General features: G+C 36.5%; 1 protein-coding gene across 1 annotated transcript in view; it reads right to left on the bottom strand.

The window, feature by feature from the left end:
- Positions 1–18,515, bottom strand: part of LOC306883302 (netrin receptor UNC5A-like) — a 217,337-nt gene that overhangs the window by 37,464 nt on the left and 161,358 nt on the right. The window contains exon 7 of the mRNA XM_079438470.1: positions 15,782–15,946. Coding sequence (XP_079294596.1) covers positions 15,782–15,946 — 165 coding nt within the window. The remainder of the gene's footprint in view (positions 1–15,781; positions 15,947–18,515) is intronic.

The following is an 18,515-nucleotide window of genomic DNA, read 5'->3' as shown; positions in this document are numbered from 1 at the left end:
ACACGTGTCAGTAACAGTCACATAAAATATTGGTTACCATATTTTGAATATTAGCATTTTTGTATTTGTCAGCAATGAGTAGGAAGCCATAACTGAAATATTTTATTTCAAGCGTTAACTTCTGGATTGTAGATCTGGCACAGAATGTAGATCTAGTTTACAGTCATAATATTTATAATATCAGCAATGATGTTGGTTAAAACGGATATATAAAGAAGCTAGGTTCCCTCTGTAACACTTTAATATATATATATATATATATATTTTTTTTTATCAATTATTTATATTAAAAACATTAACATAATTGTGTTACATAATGCCAATTTCTATAGTGCTGGGCAAGGATTAATCGCATCCAAAGTAAACCACCCAAAACAAGTTTTTGGTTTATATATGTGTGTGTGTATTTATTATGTTTATATAAACACACATGCAGTATATCTTTAGAAAATATTTACATGTATATATTTATATTATATATAAATATTTAAACATAATTTTTTCTTAAATATATACATGCATCTGTTTGTATTTATATATACACATAAATATACACAGCACACACACATATATTATGTACAAAAACATTTATTTTGGATTTGATTAATCGTTGCCCAGCACTACATTACTCCAGTCTTCAGTGTCACATGATCCTTCAGAAATCATATGTTTTTTTAAGCATGTTTTTATTATTATCAATGTTGAAAACAAATGTGCTGCTTAATATTTTTGCAGAAACAGTGATAATTTATTTCAAGATCTTTGATTCTTTGAGCAGAAAGTAAAAAAAAAAATATATATATTGTATCTATAACTCTCATGTAACATTACAAATAGTTAATAAATAAAAGTATTAATTTCCTGTATGGCCCACTTAAATTGCCATATTGTGCAGTAAACAAAGGAGAACACTGCATAAAATACCTTCTCTTCTTGACTGGGGAAACAAAACATCCTGGGGATGATCATTTGAATCAAGCATACAACACAAAGAGGTAAATGAGGTCAACATACATTCTAAATATGTAATATGTATGCATTGCGTACAGTACTCGCCATGCAGTACTGCACTCCAAACATTTGCCTGAATAGATGATTTAAAACTGCATAAAGTGATAATCAATGTCAATTTAAGAATGAAATACCTGTTCTTCCCATGTATTACTTTGTAATCTGACGTTAACCAAATTTTGCCAGATGCCAGTGTTTTTTTGGTTTTTTTCCAAGCGTAAAATTGTTAGCAAACAGAATTACCTAAACCTGACTTGGCTTGCATTGTGCATAAGGGAATTAACTGCTGGGAAAACATTTCAGTAGATGTGCAGCTTCCCTACCGCCGCCTCCTTAAAAAGGTAATCATATCTGTGCTTCAGTGGGTTGTTCTGCAGTTGGAAAGATGGGAGTGTTTGCTGGCAGTCTGCTACATCAGCATTCTTCAAGCTGCTGAATTTATGGCCGCGATTTTTAAAGACACTTCCTTCCAAAAAGAGAGAGAAAGAGAGACAGGGAAAGAGAGTGTGTGTGTTTCTGACACAAAAGCAGATTTCCTTATGAATCCACATAATTTCATGGGCCCACTCTCGTTGTGGCCTGCAGCTTTATGGCTAAGTACCCAGAAACAATCACATCCAAAATTATTCTAATCAATTGTGTCGGTGGGAAATGGGATTTGTGAAGGTTGTCTTGCTGTGGCGTGCTGATTTGTTGGGTGGTAGAGGTGTCTGCGCTCACCGCTGGGACAGACCCAGTGGCTCTGTATTGTGATGAGAGGCTGCAGAAGCGTATTCAGGCCTATTTAGATGCTCCGTGGACTGACAGCTAAAAGCTACGAGGAATCGCTCAGCCAAAGCTCCTGAATGCTGGGGTAGAGTCACAGCTGTGCATATGGCCCATATCACTGAGCATTACGCCCTGCATCATAGTACAACCTCCAAGTGGGGTCAACAGGAGGGCAAATCAAGAATAAATGTGCACGACTTTAACGATCTAAAAACTTCAGGGAGAAATTAATGAGAAATTATATCTGCTATCCAGTGCTTTAGAGTAAATAACGCATCTTAAACTATATCCAAATATTATGGTAACACTTTAGTATAGGGACCAATTCTCACTATTAACTAGTTGCTTATTAACATGCCTATTATTAACACAGTGGCTGTTTATTAGTACTTATAAAGCACATATTATGTATGATCATATTCTACATTCCTAATCCTACCCAATACCTAAATTTAACAACTACCCTACTAACTATTAATAAGCAGCAAATGAGGAGTTTACTGAGGCAAAATTCGTAGTTAATGGTGTGTTAATGGCGAGAACTGTATCTATCTATCTATCTATCTATCTATCTATCTATCTATCTATCTATCTATCTATCTATCTATCTATCTATCTATCTATCTATCTATCTATCTATCTCATTAGATATATATTATCACATTATTTGTTTACCTTTTTAGAATAATTTTAATTAACAATATAAGTATTTTTGTTTATATTTACAGAAAGCAAAATCTACAAGGGACAGAAGTTCTATTTTACGAAATTTGTGTTAGCTTGTAAAATCATTCTTGTGTATATTGTGTTTAATTTACAATTTACCTTTGAAACCTTTTTTTTTTTTAGCCCTTAATTAGCCTTTTATTTACTTTTCATTAGTGTGAACAAAACTGCACAGGAAGTTAGAGTCACAATCACACTTACGTACATCCTCACACTCTCTGCTTGGTTTGTTTGGACTAAACGAGAGTGAGATTATCAAAGGAAATTATTCAGTTAGAATCATCCCAAAGCCCAAAATCACACAGACAATTAAAACAGGGCTGTCAATTACCATTATGCCAGTTCGTCACTCTAATTAAGCTGTCTTCTAATTGTTCATCACACTCTTAATCACCAGAGTCGCAATAAACACCCTCATTGCCATCAGTGGAATTGTTACTTAATGCAATCTACACTTTTTAGGACTACAGGTGCCTGGTCCGGCTAATTTCATCCAAATATAGCTCCATTATTCCGACGTGACTACAAAGTATTGCTAACGTCGTGCGGGGGTCATCGGCAACATGTCTTGACATGTTTTGTTGAACGCGTCTGACTGATGACTCTGTCAATACGACATGATACCGTGCAAGCAGGAGGGTGGCCGAGCTCCAGGAAGTGGCATTACATGAGGGCTTGTTTCGTGACAGCTGGTCAATGGTGAATGACTGAGCGCATGCAAACAGGAATTGCTCTTGCGTCTCTGTATCGGCGATGCATTAAGTATGTCTGCGGGAAGTGACTTTGTCATGATTTAAGAGGACTTATGATATCATAAACGGATAGTTGACGCACCAAAACACGATGGGGGCTGGGTTTGTGCCTGTAGCGTGTGCACTCCAGGTGCTGAACATAGCATGAAAAAAAGAAGATTAACAGGCTGAAGAGTCTGTAAAACCCTCCAGGACGAAAGCAAACTTACTCTCCACTGAATCATGAAATGCAGTTTCTGGGAGAGAGGGAAACTAAATAAATAATACAAATAATAATAAATGGAGTGAAATGCTAAAATGTTAAATGATTGAAAATATAAAAAATTATATGGTAACATATCAAATCTGACAACACTTGAATTAAAGTTTTTTTATTGATTTTTTTATAAATATTATTTTTGTGAATTTGTACAACAAAATTAACAAGTTGTCACTCATATAACCAAATCAAATAAAAACAAAAACTAATATTAATACTAAAATTAATGATTATGCATTTCATTTATTGTGTTTTTTTCCAGAGCAATCAAACATATTCAATATAAAATATTTATAAATATACTACCAATAAATTCACAACCTGTTGCTTGAACATGTAAGAAATACTGCTGCTGAACATATTACATGAATAACCCCCATACTATACATTATCACCCCGTAGCAGATCTAAACAGGTGGAGCTGGGGAAGGTGGAGGGCTTCTGAAGTGTGCTGCAACTGCTACCACAAGGATTAGCCAAGTATTTGAATGTTGAACAGCGAGCTCATTGGCTACAGATGCAGGAGAGAACCAATCAGCTGTGACGTGATAATTATGTCATTATGTCTCACTGAGATCTGTCGGACTGCACCATCTAGAGTTTCATGCCAGAACATAAATACATAGGCCACGTACACACTCCAAGTTTCAGGAGTGACAACCGCATTTAAATGCAGGAGTGAGTCCCGTAAATTATCGTTCCATGTGTATACAGGACAGCAGTCACGCCTGCATTTGTAACCATAGCAACATTTTGGCGTCTTGCAGGAATTTAGCCATTTGGTATCTTCCATTTTTTTGGCTAAAGACTCTTTTTGTCCATCGATTTTACTAAACTACCAGTGATAGACGTGCTATGCTCGGGAGGCTGCTTTAGGACGCTGTCTTGCAGTGTTGCCATGTCGTCATATTTACAATCACTTTTAGGCATGTTGTTTGGTCTTAGCTAAAAAAAAGCCACTTTATGGAGTTAATAAGTGGTCTGCTGCGGATATGAAATATATATTTTTTTTGTGTGTGTGTTGTAAAACATAAAACATTTGGGTGTTTTAGTGTTTTTTGTGCTTGTTTTGTTTTTTTTTCTATAAAGACCTGGCAACACTTACACTACCACAGGGCTCGTGAGCGCAACTCCCGTGTCAAAATGTGCTAAGGTTAAGATTTCTTTCATTGTAATTCTCTTGCATATCACATACAGATGAAGACACATTTCTGATGCACGTTCAAATACATCATTAACAACTAGTTGTTCAGTTCGATTCCGTAAGCACTGCGTAGAATTTCTGTAAATGCGGTTTTCACTACCTATATTTTTCGGGAGTTAATGCGGTTGTCGAATTCAGTTGTCACGGCCATATTTTAGTGAATTAAGTGTATACATAATGCGATTAAGGAGCAAAAGGTAAACTGACAACCAAATTTATCAACAGTGTGTAAGTGGCCATACATATATACAATACATACATATATATGTGTGAAATTTTAAATTGTATTTATTAAATAAATACATTTTGTAAATTTATATACCCAAATTACTAATAATTACTGATACACAAGCAAATAAACAAAAAATAATATAAATATAAACCTTAATACATTTTTGTATATAAAATATTATAAATGCAGATGCATGATCAAACACATTAAGCTGCAGTGCTCAGGGAAACCCATTCTAAAAATATAAATCAAATACAAATATATAACTTAATGTGTGTTATATCACTTAATCCAACCACAGCTACAAATGGTTAAATTATACATGTTTTTTTGTGTGTGTGTGTTTAGTTAACTATACACTTGCTGAAAAAAACAATTTCCACTTTATATATTTAAATGTTCAATTGTGAGAGATAGAAGATATTATATTACTTTATACTTATACTTATTTTTACTATATTCAATTATATTCACAACATAAAGAAGTGCTATAAAACTGATATATTTAAAGAAATAAACTGAAATATCATATTATATTGAATTAAGCACATCTTAATGTTCAAACTGCTGGCCACGACTCCTACAAAATGCTGGATGTGATTCGTCCCTTAAGTTTCTCTCCCCATCTCTCCACCTGAACCGATCTCCCTCACCCCCTCTCCCTGCTTTATTTCACCCTGTAACCTCTTTGCACTAATCAAAGCCTCCTTGTGAAAATTTTTTATCAGGTCTAACAGATGTATTGAAGTTGCCTATAGACCGGGCTGGCGTTCCCTCTGCCCTGCTCAATAAATGAACAGACATCCATCACGCTTTAATTGACACAGTTAATCAGCTTTATAATTGGATGGATTCTGCCTGATTCCGCGCGGCAGTATTCTGCCTCCACAGCACCTCATCTCTGCCTCGCTTTCAAGCGCCTTGACGTGGAGGCGGTGGGGAGAAAGGCAGGCGAACTGCTTTCGGTATCATATTCCCCTACCCTTGCTCCCTTTTTGCTGTAATCAACACAAAACAGAGCGAGCGATGTTCCTGCTGTTCCAGAGGCTGATGTAAGGTGTGTCGAAACACAGGTTTCTGGAGGTGTAACAGAGTGGGATCCGAACATATTGTGCTGTCTAACAGTGGGGTGTCAGGCCTGGCCTGAGGGGACCAAACTCCGCCTGTGGGTAAATCTCAGAGAGTGCCTCCCCTCCTCTCACGGTGGGATACAGCCGACAACCGGCAATTCTCCTATCGTGGCTGACAGAAACAGGTTCAGACTTGCAACAGTGACATTTTAAGATGGTAGTGATTCTGGCAGGTAGATCCAGTGTTGAAGTTTATGCTAGGTCTCTGTCTGTGTTGTGCTAGAACTGATAAAACACTAGTATTTGGTGTTATAGGGAATCGTATATCAAAGAAAGGTGGAAATTGATAGCAAAATTGGTAGTTATTTGTAGTTATTTATGAAAATAAAAATGTGGAGGTCATAAGGTCATCAAAAAGGTCTAAAATTGAATCTGTTGAATCTTATAACACCTATTTTTTCCATTTTCAATTTGTACAGCTATCAAAGAATTAGTCCCTTATTATAAAAGACAAAGAGCTGATTTGAACTCAAATGTTACAATGTTATTTCCATTATTGCTAAATGGCTAAAAACAAGGTGTTTTTAAATGTCTTAATTTACTCTATTCCACAAATTAGCCTGATTATCAGTGCAGGCTTCATTAATTCAGCAACATGACTTTTTCTTCCTATCATCACTTTTTACCCAGCAACACCTAGGTGTAATTTCACCAGGTGGCGATGCGCCAAACTGTTAATTATCCTGACTAGGTGAATGGAGGTTATGAGCATCCACACTGTAGTTATCCACTGATTTGTGAAAATCAAACAATAGACACCTTTAATAAAATAATATTTGGTGACCGTGATTTTGAATCAACACCCTTGTACCAGGAAAAATATTCCTTTTAACTAATTAGCCGTAAGCTCAATGCTAGTCTTTAGAAATATTAAAATAGATGAGTTATTATGCATCTTTATTTTCACTGGAAATACATTGGTATACTTGTATTGGTGTAAAAAATTACTTGTATTGTCAATTCATTGGTATAAAAAATCAATGTTTTCATGATATCAAAATATTACTATTAATTGGTATTTAATATTTTAAAAAGCAAAAATAAAATAGATAATTGCATAACATATAAAGTCAGTATTGCTATAACTGTCTATCCGTAAGGGTTAATCAATGGTTTGCCGTGCATTAAAGGATTTTAAATGCACAACGCAGAGGCAAAGAACCACCCGATGCGAATCGTGGAACCCTGTGGACCATGGAATCCTGCTTATTCCATGGCCATTTGCCAAGTCATAGACAAGTTAAAACTAGTATTGCTCTTTGCAGCTCAATATTTGACCGAATGGGTAAAAATGACAGTTATTTTCGTCAGTTATGACACATTAGCTCTGTCCGCTTCGAATCAGACACAGAGATGAAGTAGTGCAGTAAGATCACATTTATTTGAATGAATTATAGCATTTATTTAAATTAATTATCGAGAGAGAGAGATAACAGTTGTGTGCGCGTTACCTGCGTACTGCGTCTGCACGTCTCTCTCTACAAACAATTAATTACTTAAAAAACAGCAATTTTACCACATCGTTGCTGAGGAATATAATGTAGCAATCTAGTATCTAGGCTATTTTATTAATAAAAATGGCGGAGTAGCATTGACAAAAGGTTGTGTGTGCGCAGCACAATCTGTAATCTCTGACTTCTCTCTCTCTCTTTGTGTGTTTGTGTGTGAGTGATGTGTATTGGTTAGTCTGCATCAATAGTAAATTGGTTAGTAGCACATTAATAAAGAACGGTGATTAAACTTGGATTAAAATTGGAACTACCTGTGCATTAAACAGTTTTACTGCATACCTGCCAGCCAAACAGAATCCAGTATACAGTAGACAGACCATGGAATAAATATGGTAAATACATATATATATAAATAAGGGGTGGAACGGTAGTGGAAGTGACCATTCCTATCCCCTTGGAGTGGGGACTTTGGAGTGAACAGGGCACATTGTGTCATTATGTAGTCGTTTAGAATGCACTTGGCAAAGTGAGAGACGTAATTTCCTCATTATCTTCAGCTGGGATGTTCCCATGACATCCCGAGCTGCACGCAGGGTGGATCCCGCGAGATCTCATTCAACATTTCCCCTCCCCCACGCGCTGCATCGCGCCGGCGCCATTACTCACTAATTTTCTGGAGAAGACGTTTGCCTTCAGTGTATCCAAGGTAAGAATTTCAATTTTTAAAACTAAAAATGTAATTATATTGTTTACCAACCATAATGTTAACCAAAGTATAGTTTGGATTTTTGTCTCGTTATATTTTAGACATCATACTCCGATCGCGCCATATTTTTCCTCTTATTTCTGGCGCCAATGCCTGAACGATAATGCTGTATGTCTTGGTGTTTCCTACTCCCTCTAAAAGTAAAAGACTTAAAAAAGCTCATACTTAATCTGCAAAGTGTGTGCTCACGATACAGGATGATGAGGTCAAATGGCTGAAATAACAGAGAAGCTAGTGTAAATAAGGTATGTTAGCCTGGGACAGATCTCGATTTGAAGAGTAAACAATAAGGCTGTTGTATGTTTAATAATACATAAAATACAATATTACAACAATATTTAATATTTGTCATGCAAACAGGAGTTTCTGCCTTACAGAAATCTGCATCAGTTTGCATTCAGGTGTTATTACAAATCATACAAATTGCCTAAATGTTTGCCTAAATTAGAATTTAATGTTTTTTTTGTTTTTTTTTAAGTAATAAGAATTTTTCTTACAGAAAGTAATTAGACGGTCTCGGATGTTGATGCAGTGGAGCAGAAATTGGCATACCCCACCTTCCAGAAACAAGAGGTATGTTCTAACATAACCATTAGCAGGTTCACAGGCCTGAACTTTAACGGTTTTGAACTTACAGTACTGTGCAGAAGTCTAGGCCACCATTTTGTTTCTTTCTGTTTTTTAATACTGCCTATAAATAAAAAATAAATTTCCTGTATTTTTTGGTTGTATTCTAATAAAATGGTATAGTCATTATACCATTCCTAAAACAACAAATATAATGGTGGCCTAAGACATTTTCACAGTCCTGTATCTTTTCTGCTACAGAGGCAGAATGTTTTTGTACCACAGGCAACACAATTGTAGTACAAGTGTAAAATATCTGTTACAGAGGCAACTGCATAGGAATTATAGGAGTGTTCCATATGAATTGTGAGTAATATATATATGTATGGACTCGTTGCACATAGTAGATTACAACTTCCAGTGTAAAACAGCAGTGCACCATCGATTAACCTATGGCTGCATGATTTGGGGGAAATGTAATTGCAATTATTCAGGTTAATTATTTTGTGTTGTCTCCCATAATAATGATAATCTTGTTTTCCGTTAGGTTGCTGTGGTGGCAGAAATTGGAGGGAGTACTGTGGATGAAGCCACAAGAAGAATGATGGCCTTCCTTTTGGACCACCCCTTATCAAGAGAGTTCAATTTTGTTGGCTGGCATGGTAAGCGAGAGTTTCGGGGGCTCAAACTGCTTGAGGTTGTGGAAGGTATGTTTACTTGCTGTTGGATTATTTATAACATTCAGTTTGTTCTTCGTAAATCAGTGGAATCAAATGAGTTTGATTGTATGCAAATAATTATCCATACTTGGACAAACAATACCCCAAATTATGAGAATATGGACCAGGTGTACTGCTTATTTTAGTGATAAGTAACTGTTAATTTGTGGTGTAGCGATCACAAAACTCAGTTTATAATAAATAATAAAATTCTAACTTTATTTAAGAAAAGTACATTCTTAAAAAATGCTGGGTTAAATACAACCCAGCGGTTGGGTTACTGCTCAGAAGGTTGGGTTAAACAACCCAGCATGTGTTCTATCCAATATTTACCCAGCACTTGGTTGTATTTAACCTAGCATTTTTTTAGAGTGTACACTAATGCAAGTGAAGTGATACTAAAATAAGAATAAATAAAGACATCAGATGCAAAAACCTTCTGAAGTTTTCTTCTAAAAACATTTTTATCAGGCTCTTATGTTTATATTCAGTTTTTTCACTTTAATGGCAATGAAAATGACCTATATTTGCCTGATAAAAATGATAATTGTTTAAAAGAATTTCAGATGGACAGATTTTTACATTTGTGATTAAATGAGGCATTTAATTTTTGTGTGAACTATGACTTTAAATATTGCCCTGTGCCCTTGTTTACACAGAAATCATTTTTTTATGATAGAATATTATATCCGATACCATTATTGTATTTCCTGAAAAAAATGTAAAAATGGAGATGACTGCATATTTATTGCAAGGGCTTAAATATGGAATTTAATCTAACTTTGCTCTTTGTGTTTTACAGGAAGCTTGAAAAAAAATGTCTTACAAAGCAAATTACCAGAAAAGAGGCAGAAAAGTCAGTGTCAAAGTGGTTAATTGGTGACGGGAGGAAACTGTTCTGCGAAAACACATAGTGGAGAGCAAGATGGGTAAGTCTTAAGATATTCTTGATTTCCAAATGGAAATATAATCTTTAAAAAGACAAGAAACATCTGTTTTAACTGAAAAAGTGGCACAGTGGTTGATTATTTGTTGTCTTTTCAAAGGGCCGTTGTGAGAGCGAGGAGTGAGGAGCTGCACTGTTGGTTTGTTTGTTTGTGAAATGCATTTTAGGGTTTTCAGATATGAATATACAAACGATACAAGTTATGCCAAATAATGTTTGTCAGGAGCTTCACTTTAACTTTAAGATACTTATGTTTTGTAAAGTTGTAAATATACAACTTTTTACAAATATACAAAGCTTTAATGGTCATGTTCAAATTATTCCAACGAAACCTTGCTTAAATCGTTCAGAATAAGTTATATAGTTTTTCAGGAAGCTTAATTTTTATAGATACTTGTGTTTTATAAAGTTATAAATGTACAAGTTATGATAGTTTAAATTATTCTCAATCAACTTTGCTTAAAAGCATGGACTACTGTACTGGTTTCTGTTTATTGAATACCTTTAGCATTTTAGTGGATTTAATGTAATGTTTGTGTTTAGGGGTTTACTGTAAAATAAGGTAACCCAAGCAGACAAATATGTTAGCCCATGTGAATACCTGTTATGGCCCATAAGAGACCTACATAAGGCCTAGCTGGGTCCCATCACTAACCCATGTAGGCAGACTCATGTAGGCACAAAATGGGAGATACCTGGTTAACCTATATGGAGCCCATCATCAGCCCATCTGGGTTAACCCATGTAGGGCCACCTTGGAAACTGAGGACAAAATTAGCTGGGTCCCAGTTGGTTAGCCCAGGTGGGCCCCAGATATCGGCCAAGTTGCAACCCCTATGGGCCCCACATGGATGTGTTGGCTGGGACGGTTCGATACGCATACCGTTCCACCCCTGATATATATATATATATTTCTGTCATGACAACTCTCGGAGGGATTGGCATGGTAATGTACATGACAATGTTAATGTATTTGGTCTTGGCGGAATAGATCTGCTACGCTGCTGCTGCTGTGGCAGAGCAAGTACTGAGAGTTGCTACTGCCAATACATCCACGACATGCTGCTGTGAGCATGTAAAAAATACTGCTGCTGCAAATATAACGTACATGAAATAACCCTCTATAGCATACATGAATCACCTCGTAGCAGATCTATACAGGTGGAGCTGGGGAAGGTGGAGGGTTTCTGAAGCACACTGCGAACTGCTACAGCAAGGACTAATCATATATTTGAATGTTGAGCAGAGAGTTCATTGGCTACCGATACAGGAGAGAACCAATCAGCTGTGCCATGTGATAATGATGTAATTCGGTCAGACTGAGTTAGACCTATAGGACTGAGCCATCTAGAGTTTCATGCCAGAACTCTGTACACACACACACACATATACTCTAAAAAATGCTGGGTTAAATACAACCCAACGCTGGGTAAAATATGGACGAACCCAAAGATTGGGCTGTTTAGACCCAGCAGTTGGGTTACAGCCTAGAAGGTTGGGTTAAACATTTAACCCAACTGTTGGTTGAAAAGAACCCAGCATGTGTTCTCTCCAATATTTACCCAGCACTGGGTTGTATTTAACCCAGCATTTTTTAGTGTACATATAAAAATATTTATTGATAATGAATATTTTTATTGTGGAGTCATTGTTATGAAGTGAATGTTATTATAAAGTATACATAAAAAAAGAAAAAAGAAATTCAGTCCAAAAACATCACAGCATGCTTTGGTGTAAATTATATTTATGGAGACCTAAGATATTTATTATTAAAAACTCTGCCCCAACAGATACATCCATTATAAATATTTTAATTCCCCGGTAAAAGGCGGCATTTCTTGTTCTGCTGCTTGGTACATCTGCATTAACGGATTTAGATGTTTTTGCCCATCCCATCCCAAACAGTACATGAAATCACAGATTATTATTACACTAACAATTAGAACTCAAGGATTGTTTGAAAAGCTAATCCCTTCTTACGGCAATGTCTTTTCAAGGACCAACTTAAGAGACACTTTTGATTTAGAAACATAACATACCTACCAAAAACAGTAATTCTATTAGAGGAACATTATATGAATATCAACCTGTTCTCCTTGACCATATCCACATCCTCAAGTAAACAGTCAAATCACACAGATGCTTTGGATTTCTGTGCTTTTAACTTGCTTTTAACCCACAGCAGGTGCTCTAGGGCTAATCTCCACCTTGAATTACGAGGACACTAAATGCTACTTTTATTTCAACAAGAATTTCCTCTAACAACTAATTAAACACTACGAAGAAGCATTTCCTGTGCAGCAGAGTAGCCAAAGCAGGCAGTATTTTCTGCTCATTACTGTATAAAACAGGTCTATTGTCTGGCGAGAGACATCTGCTGAGAACAGATTGGGACAAGAATTTTTCTGCGGCCTGAATTCCAATTTTAAAGGATTTTTGCCTATTCAGTGGGCCTGTAAGTGTGGGCTTTAAAGAGTTTGAGCTGGTAAATGATGTGTGGGAGGGCACAGATTAAAATCTGAAAGGTGCAAAAACCAAAAGAACGAGGGGAAGGACTCCCATTTGACCCCAGTGCAAAAAAAACAAAACCCATCCTGGAGGTGGACTACTGTACTATATGTTTACAGTGCAGAAAAACCCTGAAATAAAATGCCAATCCCAACACTTTTATCGAAGAGAATGTGAATACAACACTTTGATGCCCATCTGCTTGGCCGGACCTCCAACTGAGCACATTTCCCCATGGCTGCCATCGTACCAGCTTCTGTGCTTTTAATTTGAGCAATATGGGCCAATTAATAACCTCCCAGAACAGAGAAATGTAAACATCTAATGATAACAACTAGGCTTTGGACTCGGCTGGTGGGTTGCAATATTCAGTATTTTCCTTCTTTTGTTGTTACCGTTTGCAAAATTTGGCATTTTTTGCACGTAAAACCTCAATGCTGCAGATATGCTGGGGAGGTTTGAGATGATGCTATGATTGAACATGCCTCCATGTGGCCCTTAGAAGAAAAGCTAAAGATTCTAGATCTGTATCGACTCACAGCATGAGGAATACAAACTCTTCACTCTTGACCTCTACTTCTGCACATACTAATGGGAGTGTTTGCTCACATTCTGCCTCTCTTTATCTCTGTCTCTTTCTGTCGACGATCCGTATCAGCAACAGTCGTGGCCGTAGCAAGATTAAACGGAATAGCGTGTGAAGTGAGTTGCTGAGACATGTCCCTGATTTCTGCTGGGAGTGAAACGGCCTCAAATTAACTGTTAATAAAGAACAAGTGTTCGGCTCACCACATTTCATGATAACCAGTGGGTAAATTACAGGGTGAGACATCAAAAGCGCAGCTCTTTTCTGTTGTTCTGCTGTCTCTATGGGAGGCCTTTAAACTGCGGTTCCTCACAGCTGATATCACACAAAGCGCTTTGGATGACAGACAGGGTAAATAATTCAACTGTGATATGGCCAAACATATGCAAGTAAGTCAATGCAAACACTTCATCACTGACTATGAACACGATTAATGTGTTAAAGGGATAGTTCACCCAAAATTACAATTCTGTCATTAATTACTCACCCTCATGTCATTCCAAATCCGTAAGACCTTTGTTCATCTTTGGAACACAAATTAAGATATTTTTGAAAATACGAGAGCTTTCTGACCCTGCATAGACAGCAAAACAACTACCATGTTCAAGGCCAGAAATGTAGTAAGGACATTGTTAAAATAGTCCATGAGACATCAGTGGTTCGATTTTAATCTTATGAAGCTACAAGAATACTTTTTTTGCACAAAGAAAACAAAAATAACAACTTCATTCAACAATTTCTTCTATTCAGTGTCAGTCTTTGATGTGCATTCATGAGAGTACCATGACACATATGATTCAAATTAGATTTTTGCTTTACACTGAATCAATTTGATACAGTACTACACAACTTATAGGAATTTTTAAAATATCTTAGGGAAGAAGAAGAAAGATGTACTAACACAAATTCAAACTGTTTATCACAATCCAAGCCACCCTAGAGAATATTGCTGAACTATTTATTTGCACTTGTAACAGAATTTATTTTAATTTATGTATATACACTACTGTTCAAAGGTTTGGAGTCAGTTTTTTTTTAAGAAATAGGATTCATTAAATTTATCAAAAACCACAGCAAAGACATTTATAATGTAATAAAAGATTACCCAAAATTAATTTTCAAATAAATAATACTGTGCCAAAGGTTACATGACAAATCAGCATCTTAGAATGATTTCTGATAGATCATGTGAGACTTAATACTGGAGAAATTTTGCTTTCAAATAAATAATAATAAACTAAATTTTTTACTGTTTTTATACTGCATTTGTTATATAAATGCAACCTTTGTGAGCATAAGAGAAAAACATAAAATCTTACCAACCCTAAACTTTTGGTGATGTAAATATAAATATAGTACACAAACAAATCAATTCATTCCTATTTTAGAACTGTCTGGCCAACGCAAACATTTTAAGATTTAAAAGTCATATTTCAAGCAGGATTTTTCTAGTTGCAACACTTTTAGCACATAAAGACTGTAAAGCTGAGAAAGCACAGCACCATTTGGTCTAGAAGCTCTTCTGCCCCCAGTAAGTCACACAGAACCATCCTGAAATCACACAAAGCTATGACGTCTCCATAGTCTGCCCTCTGGCATTTATTTGAATCAATTTGAATCAATCGTTTCTCACGGAAACAGTTGATAATGGCCACCAGAAGCTCTTATATAAAAAACAATCATCGGAAGAGCGGCAATAACGCTGCCACTCCCGAGGACGCCCATGTCAGTACTGCTGTGGTACCATGGCAACAGCGACTGCAGGACTGAGAGGTTTAAAATCATTAAAAGAACAGATGAACAAGAGGAACTGGAAAGGGTGTGTGAGGAAAGAGAAGCTGGAAAACAAACAGAGGGAACGCAACCCAGGGGACATCAAGATCTTGGACAACTCAAGATTCTCTGATCTGGAAAAGTGACCTTCCTGGGAAAAAACACGACCCAATGATACACAAACCCTGCCTGAAATACTAAACAAAGCGTGGTGTTAATGTAGACTTCCAAGGTGCCCTTCCCAGATTCTTCCCTCCTGTTGTGAACTAGTTAATGGGACTCTCACTGATGTATCCCAGGCTTCACGTCACATTTAGTGATCAATAAAGGAAGCCTGTGTTTAATCGATTGACTAATCAAGGGGCAGAGATGGTGGTACTCACTCTGTGGGCACTGCTCACTGGTGCAGTTGAGAGATTGGAGATCCAGCCCCTGGCATTCTTTCCCACCCGTGCTGGGTGAAGGTTGGGTACATTCCCTGCTCCTCCACATGTTGCAGTCAGCTCCGCATGGCGACCATTTACTCCACTCGCTCCAACCTCCATCCACTGAACACAAACATACATATACACATAGAGGAAGTATATTTAGCAATCTATCACACATTAGGGCACAAACATGCTCAAAGTTCAGTCTACAAACATAAATGTGAACACCTCAAATATCTGTATGTGCAGTAACAACACTGAAGGACAAAAGTTGTTTTTGAAAGATGTCTCTTATGCTTACCAAGTCTGCATTTATTTGATCACAAATACAGTATAAAGTAATATTGAGAAATATTACAATTTAAAAATATCTGTTTCCTATGTTAATATATATTTAAAATGTAATTTATTGCTGTAATGCAAAGGTGAATTTTCAGCAGCCACCACTCCAGTAATAAGTGTCACATGATCCATCAGAAATCATTATAATATGCTGATTGGTGCTTAAGAAACATACCAATGTTGAAAACAGTTTTTGCTGCTTAATATTTTTTATGGAAACCATCCCAGCAGGCACACAACGTCATAAGACACTGATATTTGGTTAAATTTTGGTTGCAACTTCGGGTGACCACAATTTTATGTCAATTCAACTTCTAATATCAATGCTAATTTGATGTTCAATACAGACGTCAGATGACGTTGATATTTGTTGTTTTTAGGTTAACCAAATTCCAGCGTTAAGTCAATGTCAGCTTGGCATCAAATACTCACGTCAACCTGATCTCATTCTTAACCAAAATGCAACATCTGTCTAACGTCATGTCCAATGTCAACCTAACGTTATATTGATGTCCTGTGCCTGCTGGGATGATAACCCAAACTTTTGAATGGTAGTGTAACTATAAAAAAATTTTTCAGCAACAGTGCAGAAAATTGATCAAAAGTGACAGTAAGACATTTATAATTTATATATATATATAAAAAAGAAAAATCCAACAAACTTCCTATTAATCATCAAAAAATCCTAAAAAAAAGTATCACAGTTACCACAAAATTTAAAGCAGCAAAAACTACTGCAGCCTTGATATACATAAGAGACAACGTTCAAAAACATGTAAACATCTTAATTATCCCAAACCTTTCGATGCCAGAGTATCTCAATACTCGAAGGGAAGATACCATTCAACTAGCTTTTGTTGTTCAGGTAGCTAGCCACAAATATTTCACCAGCTAACCTATCTCAGCAACACACGTGCTGTATAACATTTACGCATATAAACTCTACATACCTGTCTTCTGCTCATGTCAGTCACAATTTTTGACATTGCGATGTATTAAATAATGCAGCTTGAGCACTGTCATACTGATGGATGCAATGCCTGTCTCTATGACATACTACAACTACACGCAGACGTGCAGTTTCACATGCAGCACATCAACCACCACATTTGAAAACACTATTGCTAGCTTTTTAGTTAAGCATTAGAGACTTGAATATAGCTATGAAATATGATTTTTTTTTCACACTTGTGGCATTTAATTTCTTTCCCTGAAGTCCAATTATGTGTTAGTAAAGTTTTTTTTTTTTTCTTAAAAGTTCATAGTCACATTTCTGTTATACCTGACCATTTTCCACCTTCTCTCTAAAGATATCTTAAAAGCACAGTAGCAAACAATCTAGTTAAATTATGGTATTAAACAGATTGTTCTGCTACTCTGCCTTCCTTTAATAATATACCAACGTTGTTCAGAAGTTTGGGGTTGTCACATTTTTGTAATGTTATGCTCACCAAGGCTGCATTTATTTGAATAAAAATACAATAAAACAACAGTAATATTACTTTTTAAAGTAAAGTTCAAAAGAATAGCATATATTGGAAATGCAAATTTTATTATAAATGTCTTTATTGTCACTTTTGACATTTAATCAATTTAATGCATCTTTGCTGAATTAAAATATTAATAAAACAAATCTTAAATTATCTGGGTTGGCCAAGAATAGTCCAAGAATGGTCTGTGTGGTACAACAACGGAGCTTTGCATTCACAATTTTAAAGAACGTCTACGATAACCAGATTTCAAGTGTGAAAAGCCCATAGGAGGATAAAAGGCAGGTGGAAAATTCTGTATGTGTGTTTGTGCCTAGTCTAACGACACTCAAATGTCCTATTTCCTCCCAAGCCATGGAAGAAGTATTTTATTTCCATTTCTCATCCTCACATGGCCGCGTTATTCGTCAGCTGGACCGGAGGCCATTTTGGAAGTCTTATTCGGGCTGACGTTGTGCCAGGTTGGGGAAGGTTACTACAGGGCTAATGTGAGCAGCTCTGGTAATGAGCTCTCTAGGGGCGCTGAGCTGCGCCCTCACAGGACCAAGAGCAGGGGTGAATTATGGTACTTGGATACAGAGATACTGATGACTCCATTCGACAGACCGAGGATCAGACATGCTGGGCTGTTCATTAACCCCTGGCTTTATAGCATATTCACTGTGTAGTTCTGCTCCGCTAACCCGACCCTGACAGTACAGTGAGGTCACTGCTTGGCCAAACAACCAGCTAATAAAGTACTTGCGTGCCTTAGCGGTAAGAAAGATGAAGAGTCGGCCGTCATAAATGGCTGTGAATAAAGGCAATATTTAGTCAAAGCCTGCCATACGAGAGTGGGTTTTTCATATTTAAATATA

This window comes from Barbus barbus, assembly GCF_936440315.1.
Source record: "Barbus barbus genome assembly, chromosome: 17".
In the NCBI taxonomy this organism is placed as follows: domain Eukaryota; kingdom Metazoa; phylum Chordata; class Actinopteri; order Cypriniformes; family Cyprinidae; genus Barbus; species Barbus barbus.
This window is presented reverse-complemented; position numbering and strand designations above follow the sequence as displayed.